The 11,085-nt window shown below is 42.2% G+C and overlaps 1 protein-coding gene across 1 annotated transcript; it reads right to left on the bottom strand.

Moving 5' to 3' along the window:
* Positions 1-9,333: 9,333 nt before the first annotated feature.
* On the bottom strand, positions 9,334-10,749 carry LOC310771078 (E3 ubiquitin-protein ligase TRIM39-like; the record flags this gene model as incomplete). Its single annotated transcript, XM_083663755.1, has 1 exon — positions 9,334-10,749. One exon carries the CDS (start codon positions 10,747-10,749, stop codon positions 9,334-9,336), a length of 1,416 nt encoding a protein of 471 aa, XP_083519881.1.
* Between the last annotated feature and the right edge of the window lie 336 nt (positions 10,750-11,085).

The following is an 11,085-nucleotide window of genomic DNA, read 5'->3' as shown; positions in this document are numbered from 1 at the left end:
ATTTGAGTATTTTGTTATTTGTTACATTTGATGGGCATTTATAACAATACATTTTGATGTATTATTGTGTTGCCACACTGATCCCTCGTGTTTGTCCGTCTCTGTTCAATTCAATTCAGCACATTTTCTATTTTTATTTTATTTATTATTATTATTATTTTTTTTGTTCCAAAACATCCCAGTGGACAGAAATCTGTCAGTGAGTAGGCCTATGCCTAACAGCCAATGTCCACCAGATGTGGTACGGCTCTGAACAGACTCGCTCCAATCTTGTCAGACGTAAGCGGGAATAGGCATCTGGTCTATTCTTGCCGGATCCAGACTCTTTTCCGGCAGCCGTACCAGAGCAGCACCGAGCCGGACCGCATCTGGTGGACATTGGGCTTAATAATTCTATCCGTTTTCTGACAGATCAGTGAGGCTTTCGGCTTTTTAAATTTGTTCTGGGATAGCTTGGCACAGAATTGTGGCATATTCTGTTTTAGCTGAGAGATCGAGAGAAGAAACAATAGTCATAATAATTAAACTTTACATAAAAAAACGTACATTGCTGTTATTAGTACTGTAGCATATCTTGTATTTCCAATCAGCGCATAATAGTATTGACGCAGGGACTTTGTCTTTACAATGCATTAGACTATATCTTAGCTAGCTAGTCTTTTTGTATTTCCCTGTATTTCTGTGAGAATTCAACAGCGGATTTTATTTTAGCCAATAACAGTGTGAGCACAACATCTTTTGATAATATTGGCTGATTGATGAATTGGTTGGACCCACCCTTATAAGTACCAACATTCAAATGCATATTTATTCATTGGGGAGTTTTACTTCAAAACAAAAAAACAAGTAATGCAGCAAGCTGATTACACCATGGCCTATAGCCAGTTACAGCCTATATTCGTTCAAGAACCCCCCAAAGAATAGATATTTTTGAGATGGGAAATATTACTTTCGAAGAATGGGCATGGGTAATGGTTAAAGTCAATGTGAGGTCAGGCCAGGCGCGGACTGCATAATCGGGCACGTCGAGCCGATGCCCGGTGGCCTGGCCTGCAAAAAAAAAAAAAAAAAGTGTGTGTGCTCACACTCAGGCCACTCACTGAACAGCAGGCCAGGCGCTGCCTACTGATTTACTAGTGGTTTTATTACTTTATTAGTTAGTCTGAAGTAATAATTACACCTCAGGGTTAAAGTGGGTGCATCTCATTGTAAAATTGGACTCAGAAGCTCGGAACCATAGACGGTATGAAAATATGGACAGAGCCACCGTGATGTCACTCATTCATTTCTGGACTCTTGTGTTGGAGCCTTGAGTTTTGCATTGCTCAACACTTGGCTATAGGCTATAGCGCTGGTTTATTATCGTTGTCCTTGTTGTTGTCGTTGTTCATCTGCCTCGACGCAAATTCCCGTGAGTTGGTAAATGGTAGAGACCTGAAATCTGGCACAAAGACAGATATTGGGTGCTAATTTCTGCTCAAGGAATATATTTCGAATCAGCCTGAAGGTGGCGCTATAATTAGAGGTTTTACCTTAAAGGCCATAACTTCCACGCCCTTTGTCCGATTTTCAAACTTTTTTTTTACATGTTCAGGTGAACCTGCTCTACAAATTTGCCTCAAGGACCCTCAAGGTCCGTCTGGAAAATGTTTGAGATATTTTGAAAAGTTTGGAAAACACATTTTTGACATCTCCTCCTAGAGCGTTTGACCGATTTCCACCAAAATCGCCAGGAAGCATCTATCGAGCAAGCTCTACAATCCTGAGTTTTGGATTTTGGAAATCTACTTTCGTTTCTGAGATATTAATCGTTAAAGTTGTGAGAGGGCGTGGCCTCTCAGCTAAATTGTCATAACTTCCCGACCGATTAACGAACCTTCACGAAACTTGCAGGAGATATTTGGAGACCATCACAGACCCTGTGTGTCAAATTCTGTGCAAATCAAGCAAAGGGGGGCGCCATAAACGCCAGAATTGGGCGTGCCCTAACACAAAAAAGGCCATAACTCCGCACCTGTTTGTCCAATGATCGTGAAACTTGGCAGATATATCAGGGAGGATGTCCTAGTCAAGATCAGTAGTTTTGTCATCATTGGTCAAATTGGGCGGGGTCTATGGTGTAAGCATGTAATAGCTGTAAATCAAGTCCATTCGCATAATCGGTTGCAAACTTCTCAGCCTCATCTGGAATGGCATTTCTGACATGCTATTTTGCAATTTGACCAAAAGGGGGCGCCGCAGATGTAAAAAGTGGGCATGGCCTAACACAATATGCCGTAACTCCCGTTTGTAACTCCCAGGCTGTTTCTCCAATTTTCAAGCAACTTTTTTCCACATGTTCACCTGAACGTGCTCTACAAATTTGCCTCAAGGACTATTAGGTGTTGCGCAAGGCTTGAACCCCTGCCATTGCCGCTTGCGGCTATGTTTATTATTGTTATTGTTATGACGTGTAGTTCTTAAGCCTGTGGAGAATAACGCAGTATGCACGATCTGATCACTCTTCCTTAAATAAAGTTTGGTGTGAAGCGTTTGTACAGAGGCATGTTTTTGGTTTTACTTCTTCATATTATACTTGCAGTTATCTAGGCAATGTTGATTTTTCTATTAGTGAACAAATAGGGAACATGTATCATCACGTTAGCATTATATTCACTAAATCTTGCTTCAAACGACCCAAATTGGGCTTCAAATGGCCCAAATTGGGCTTCAAACGGCCCAAATTGGGCAATTTCTCCGGCGACCACGCGCGTCGGCCCGTATCGGCCTGGCCTGCTTGGTATCTAATGCCCGGCCTGAATTATGATCCCAGTCCGCCCCTGGGTCAGGCTACATAAAACAATATTGCTGGTCATTATTGTTGGTAAAGCTATTCTAGTACATGTATTTGTTTGATTTGTTTATTAAAAGGATCCCCATTAGCTGATGCCTAGACGACCGCTGGTCTTCCTCTGGTCACAAAAAACAAAACAAAAAAAACATTACATGACATACAACAATGATCTAGAATTAAAAAAAACAAAAAACATGTATGACATAAAAAAAGAAAAATTAAAGAAGAAGAAAAAGAACAACATTGCCTTCAGTTGCTTCCTGTCTATCGTAATGTTTGGAGTGTTGAGAGTAATTTGCCCCATTGCACTCTCTTCACCAGGGAATCATCATCATCATCATCATCATGAGGATCCAGGTTGGCTGTTTGCTGCTGGCACTGCTCGTTGCCACCGTGCTCTCTCAGTTAACCGTAGAAGAACGCTACAAGAACTTCATAAATCAGCATGTCCTTAACAACATGAAGGTGAATGGGTGTGATCGAGCGATGAACTGTAGAGACATCACCACCGCCGGTGGCGAATGTAAGGAGAAGAATACCTTCATCCTCGACACCACCGCCCCCATCCAAAAAGTCTGTGACAAGGCTGGAAAGAAAATTGGAGATGGCAGACTGACCATAAGCACCCAACCCTTTCAGATTATTGTCTGTACATTTGACAAAAAGCTCAAGGGCCAGTGCCAGTACAAGGGTAAAGCTTTCACCAGATATATTGTTATCGCATGTGAAGACGGCTATCCTGTGCACTTCGAGAGAGACGAAGTCTTCATTCCCAACTGATTCAATTGCTCCTGTGTAATTCAGTTGCCTGATGAATAAAATCAGTTTGTCAGCTTACAGTTATGTTTGTTCCTTCATTTTGTGAGACAACAATAAACAATGTTTGACAATGTAGTTCTGAGTAACAGTAGAAAATAATATGCATATTATCATCATCATCATCATCAATAATAACAACAGTTATAACATCATCGATCAGTGCACACCACCCATCTCCCAAGTTCAATTTTCTTTTCTTTTCAGTGAATGTGGTGGTTTGGGTTGTTAATAATAGATATTAAAAATAGGTGTGCTAATTTTAGAGAAAATCAAGTGAATGGAATATGTTTCAGATTACCACCGAACCATCCTTATTCTTCTCCACTTTTATTTTTTTTGCATTGCATTTTTTTATTGGATTGTACTATCCTTTGCTTTTTAACAATCATGAGAGGTGCTTTAATCATAATGCATGAAAAGGAACAAGTATTAAATCAGTGATAAACATGTTTACAGGTTATTCACATTCTGCACATCCTGACCTATACAGTAGGTGAAAAATGTGACTAGTTGATTTAAGGAAGGATGCGAAGGGATGCCACCCCCCCTTGAAATGACTGTTAAAAACATCCCCATTGTACACTGCCTCACCCCATTTCATCCCTCTTTATGGCACTAACATACCTAGCCAAATTAATTATTATTGGTATTTAATCTTTTTAAAGCAGTGGTTCTCAACATGGGGTTCGGGGACCGCCAGGGGTCCTTGAGGGGGTTCCGGGGGGTCCCCAGCAAAACTGATGAATTGTTAAATGTCACACTATTTCATTTAGAAGATCAGTTAACGCAATTAGAGAAGGACTGTGATCATTATAGTTTCTCTATTATCTGATTATGAAGCTGTAGTGAGCAAATGTGTGTGTGATCATCAGCTACAGACTTGGCTGCAGCGTGCAGAGAATCCACCGGCTCTCTCACACACAGATGATGGAGAGTGTTGGAGGAGATCATGAGTGGGGTTGAGAGAATGGGGATTTGAACCCACAATCTCATGTGGTTTAGGACAAAGACTAGAGTGCTATGAAGAAGACACACTAGCTACTACAACGTGTTAAAAAGATCTGTTTCAGTTTGCAGCAAATCCTAGATAATACCAATCACCCTGTCTGCTTGATGTCTTGAATTGTGAAAAGCCACATTACATTTCGAGAGAGAATCCAATCAACCCTTTCCAATCTCCCACGCACGCTGCAGAAAGACGGAGATTGTGGGTCTTTATTATGGCCTACTGCTGTGAGTGCAAATGAATCTGCGCAGCCTGAAGTGATGCTAATCAATCCAGCCAAGTGTTTTCCACAAACAGATTGTCACAGATGCAGAACGTGGTAGTTAGGAGCCACATTAAGACCGATATGAACATGGGAAAGCTGCTTTGCCTTGCCTTGTAAGAGCGTCTAAGATTCCTTGCGGAAATGTGGCCTGTCTGTGGGATCCAAATTCAAATCATGCATTGTGACTTCGCTCACTGTAAGTTGCTCTGAGACAAAAGTCCCCGGAAATGCCTAGAAATGAGGCATAAAAAGAAGAAATACAGTAAGGCAGCAGTGAACTTCTCTCATGCAAATAATGCATGCAGGCACCTCATGGACCAATCAGTAACAGGGTGCATCATCCCTCCTCCAAGTTTAATCAAAAGAAGTGTCTGAGAAATTAAGTTCGAGGTAAAATATATATATTTTTTATTATGGCACCCCATCAGGTCAATCAGTGTATTTTTGTAAAACAGTGTCAAGATGCCATATTATGTGTTTTATCTGTATCATCAACTTATTGCCACCCCCAAGTTGTCAAACTGTGACGTTCGGTCATGAACCCGAGTAATTATTTTCCCAAGAGAAAGGCATCAGTCAACGATGCGGACAAGATGGGCTGGAAACCAGCACAGGTTTAGGATCAAGCAAGGGGGCGCTGCAGCCCATACAGCCACGCCATATCCTGATCCTAACCCCAACCAAGTGGCTAACCCTTACCAACCATTGCCTAACCCCAACCTCATCAACCTCGTGCCTAACCCTAACCTCGTCACAACATTCACCACCAACCTCGTCAACCTTGTCAACACCAACCTTGTTGAAAAATAACTAGTACCCCGGGCATGAAAAACTAACGACAAGGGTTCCTGATTGAACGTTACAGTTTGACGACTTGGGTGCGACCGTGCGTGTGTTGGCATCATCCCTACAGATTTCAAATTCAAAATAAAAAATTGAACCTCTTGTGTTCTGACATATCACACTTGCGTTAAAAAAATTATTGCAACCCAGTGCAACCCCCGGTCAGTGTGACTTTTTACAAGTTTGACCTTTTGGTTGTTGTGTGTTGGAAGACTAGCCTGACCAATTCGCAAATGTTTCTAAATTCCCCCATCAGACAAGTTTAGTCAAAATCAGACCAGCGGTATCTTTCCCCCCCTTTCTTTCCCTGATTATTTTACTTTAGATAAGGTTTTAGCCTTGCATTTTATACCTGTCATATGCTATTTTAATTTCCTCCACTTTGCAATATTTTAAATGATGTCTTGGACTATTTTCAATAATGAAGACTACTTAACAGCCAACGCCCAGTTCTCGTCATATCACAGTGCACGCCCCCTTTCTTTGAGGTTGTATAACCCATTCATTGTTAGGCTCGCCCCCTTTCTCTGATGCTGTCTCCTCACCCATTCACAGTTTACCACACATGTGGCAATAACCAATCAGCCCAAGGTATTCCTCTCCAGCTGATCCCAATCACCTAATCAGCGTAGTATATCAGGGTCCATGTTTTACTCTGTTTGCTATGTGCCGTGTATGTGCCATGTGTCATTCTCAGTTGCTGATCATCATCGCTGAAGCAGTTGTTTTCGCCCCACCTCCTCCCCTGACCACCACCATCGTCATGACTCCTGATTGAAGAATTCCCTATGGGGGATTTCCTATCCTATTCTTCACTGACGACGCCCTCTCATCATCTCAGGAGAGCGTCATCATATCATGGAGTCATACGCCAAAATTAATTTGTTGTATCATTAAAGCTTGTTATACTTTCCACTAGTCTCTCATTATTGAAATCACCAGAGCTCTTAAGATTTCTTAATTTCCTTTCAAATGTGGCTTTAGTCTATGAGTGAATTTCTATGATTTCACTCACAAAGTAAAAAAAAATATGCTAATAATTTTTGCACTGTAACATCGTGGATCTTGTATTTTACCCTGCGATGCTCTTTTCTTTTTATCTGACCAATTTATGTAAAGCACTTTGCCTCTGCATGAAATGTGCTATGCAAATAAACCTGCCTTGCCTTTCAGCACACTCAGTATGTTTGCTGATAATAGTCATGCACTTATTGGGGGGGAATACCATGAACTGGCATTCCCTCTTCTAATTATGAAACAGAATGCTAATTATTCATGGATTTATTAATAGCTGTATAATTCTAGTATATCCTCTGCAATATGGAGCAAGTCAGAGATGATTAATTATAATTGTAAATCATAGTGGTTGACATACAGTATATTGTTGAATATTCATCAACCTCCTAGAATACTGTACTACATAATTTAATTATTGTGGCATAGCATGTCCATATTTCCCATCAGACGTCTTTACCGTTCACCTCCGTGTATCCCCACACGGTAAATTCACATGGTTTTATGTTATTGTCTGTAAAGTGTTTTGCGACCTGTGCTTTGAAAAGTGCCTTAGAGCTTAGCTTTATTGCATCGTATCATACGTTAATATGCATATCTTTTATCTACACCAGCTGATACCGCCTTGGGCTGGAGTATGTGCTGATTGTGTGTGTGTGTGTGTGTGTGTGTGTGTGTGTGTGTGTGTGTGTGTTTGTACACTGAGCGATAGGCTACTAAATGGGCCTGTGTACATCTTAATTTGAAGTAGTCAGCAGTATTTTCATTATGATAAAATCCACCACGAAGCTCTTTGATACCTACAACCCCCCTCCATCTGTAATTATCATGTTTCATATCGTTATATCGTCAAAATGTAAAAATGTGTGTGATAAATCATCATTCAAATCAAATATATGTATGACTTTATGAATACATCTGTTGTATGTATGCATGACGATATAAATACATTTATGACTATATGAATACATTTTTTGTATGTATGACTATGAATTTATGTCTTGCTACGATCAGCTACACGCTTATGGAAGAAGTATCAGACTATAGACTCAAAATGGAAGCATTTTATGACTGCAGTCCACATAATGATCCCTGTATGTGACCCATTCTCTCTCTCCTCTTTCTTTTAAACTTTAAAGATTCCCTATATGTCACTCTCTCTCTTATCTGTCCCTTTCTCTCTCTCTCTCTCTCTCTCTCTCTCTCTCTCTCTCTCTCTCCCATAACCAGCTGCAGCAGGCTGATAGCAGCTCTTCATTCAGAGAGCAGAGGGCTGTGATGTTTCTATCTGCTGACAGAAGAATGGATGGACTTCCAGCTGTGTCTCTCCTCCTCTTCCCCCCATCCCCTCTCCATCCTCTCCATGCCTTCTTCTCTCTGCGTTTCTCATCTGTCTGCTCTTCTCTTCTCATCTGACTGCGACTCCCTCCTCGTCTACAAACTGTTTTCACTTCCATCATGTGTTTGCGTTCACCTCTAATGTTCTCACGTTGACTCCGTCACTGTGTGTGTGTGTGAAACATAAGTGACAACAGCAGCATCTCATTACTCATTTCTTCCTGCGTGCGTGTCGCTGTTTGAACGGCTGATTAGCTTTGGACTGCTGGTTGGTGTTTGGCGCATTGGACTGGTTTCTCCTCAGTGGGAAGCCATCAACTGCTGAAGCTGAGTGGAGTGGCTCGTGTTCAATGGCCTAAAGCTGTTTGTCTGCACATTAGCTGGGATGATGTCTGACTTTACTGCGCGCGCACGCACGCACGCACACGCACACACACACACACGCGCGTGCGCGCGCGCACACACACACACACACACACGCACACACACACAAACACACACATGCTCACACAGGTACAAACTTTGCAAAAGTAAAGCTTATTTGTTTGTAGATAGACATCAGTAAAATTGCCTTAGTCAAGAGTTAATTGATCATATCAGTTAATTGATCATAATTAATCTGTTAATTGGTTAGAAGTGTTCAAGTTAGGCCCCATATTAATCCGTTTTATAGGATTTTTTATTTGATTAAACTAACTACAATTTCCTTCAGGTTGTTTTGCAAATAAATTTAGTACTTTTCAAAGGCAATTTATTGCAATCAATTTGAAGAAAGTAAACAAACACATACACACACACACACACACACACACACACACACACACACACACACACACACACACACACACACACACACACACACACACACCTTTTTTATTTTATTATATAAAATGTTTACTAAAAAATGGATAGAAATTATCCTTACTACGTTCATGATTGTTTTGTATAGCACTTTTCCAAGGTAACCTCCTTCCCTCTAGGCTCCCATCAACTCCACCAAACAATTACAATTCCAAAATAACACACTACATAAAGACAAACAAAACATAAGGCCAGATGGAACAAAGAGGCCTTACAGCATTACTGGCTGCCTATACACACACCCACCAAGGCAGTAATCATTATATTGGGGAGAGGAGGACACCTCCCCCCAATATTCAAATACTCAGCACCAGCACTTCAAGTGCTCAACATGTTGCTTGGTGGACAGGCACCCTAACTTTGCTGTTCCACTGTTACAGAGACATTCACTGGTAACATCTTCAGAAGACCCACAGTGTTAAAGTAGGGAAACATCCTGTCAGTGAAGGTGTGTGTGAAGGTGTGTATGTGTGTGTTAGTGTCAGGATCAGAGAAGGACAGCTTCCCTCTGTTCCAGTCCAGACTCACTCTGACCCTCTGGAGCTTCTTCTCCACTGGGAGAGCAGTGAGTGGACCTGATGGGGAGCCTGTTGTGTATTTACCATGATATAACGATATTGCCCATAAGACAGACTGTAAGAATCCCTTCCGCGCGACAGACTCTGCTATCACACCCAGTGACTCTGCTAACACGCCCAGTGACCAGGCTGTACTGTCTCCAACCTCAACATCCCAGCTGTGAGTTCCTGAGTTAAAGCCGTCAGAGCCCAGGACAGACAACAACCAGTCAAACCTCTCTGGATTTTCAGGAAGCTGCTGTCTCTCTCCACCTCTCACACTGGTCAGATCTTCAGACAGGATGAGTGCTGGATGGACAGTGTTTGGGTCCAGAATCACAGGAGTGTAGGAGACCATCTCCTTCATCTTGTCCCAGACTGTGAAGCTCAGGTTGCCCATGTGTTTGGCCTCGTCTATCAGAGCTCCTGAGACCAGCTGTGGATCCTCCAGCATGGGGAGCTGGACTATTTCTACTGTAGCCTTGTAGTTCTGCAGGACTGAGATGTTTTCAGCTCTTAGCTCCTTCTCTATGGCTCTGACTGGGTCTGAAAGAGCTGCTATCTTTCTGTTCAGACCTTCTGTCTTGTCCTTCATCGCCTGACTCTTCTGTTGCTCTTCCTCCCTCAGTGCAGCCAGCCTGGCCTTCTCTTCCTCTTGTAGAAACTGCTGAAGCTTCTTAAACTTCTCCTTAATCTGCCTCTCTGTGCGTTGGGCCTGGACCTTAATGTGTTCTGCTGTTTGATTACACTTTCCTTTAACTTCATTAAAGAGCTTCAGTTTCTCCTGTAAGGGCTTCAGTGATTTCTGGAGCTCATCCTTGTGATCCTGCGCAGCTTCATCGATGGGTCTGAATCTGTGGTTGGTGTGTGGTTCTGAATCTCGACAGACGAGACACACTGGCTGCTGATGATCCTGACAGAAGAGCTTGAGTTTCTCAGAGTGCAGACTGCAGAGAAGCTCAGGTCCTGCTGAAGCTCTCTGATCTCTCTCCACTAAGAAAGCCTCACACAGGTTCTTCAACGCCAAGTTACGAGGTGGTTCACTCTGTGAAGATATTTCCCTACAAAGTGGACACTCATGTATTCGTTTCTCTGTCCACCAGCTCTGCAGACAGGCTTTACAGAAGCTGTGGCCACATGACAGGAGGACAGAATCTTTAAAGATGTCATGGCAGACAGGGCAGGAGAGCTCCTCCTCTGATCTGGAAGCCATTTTGTCTCTCTGTGAAGCTGAAAGTGAACTGGAGAAAGATTAGAAGAGCTCTAGGTTCCTAATTCCACCACCTACTGGTCCTACCACCTAAGGAGAAAGAGTTATGCCATGATTGAAATCACTAATGATGTCACTGATGTCTATTTGATTTATGACATCACCGGTGATGTCACAATGCCTGAGTAGAGCGGGATTTATTTCACTGATGATATCCCAATAGAAGCCCAACTGTGAGAGGCAGCAATGTGCCGCAAGGCATCCAGTGCCGGAAAGCCATTAGAAGAAGTCCAATAGAAGAAGATAACATCCTACTACAGTACCACTGAAGCCCTTATA

The sequence above is a fragment of the Poromitra crassiceps genome, assembly GCF_964638095.1.
Source record: "Poromitra crassiceps genome assembly, contig: HAP1_SCAFFOLD_343, whole genome shotgun sequence".
In the NCBI taxonomy this organism is placed as follows: Eukaryota; Metazoa; Chordata; class Actinopteri; order Beryciformes; family Melamphaidae; genus Poromitra; species Poromitra crassiceps.
Note: the sequence above shows the minus strand (reverse complement) of the source record. Positions and strands in the feature narration are given on the sequence as shown.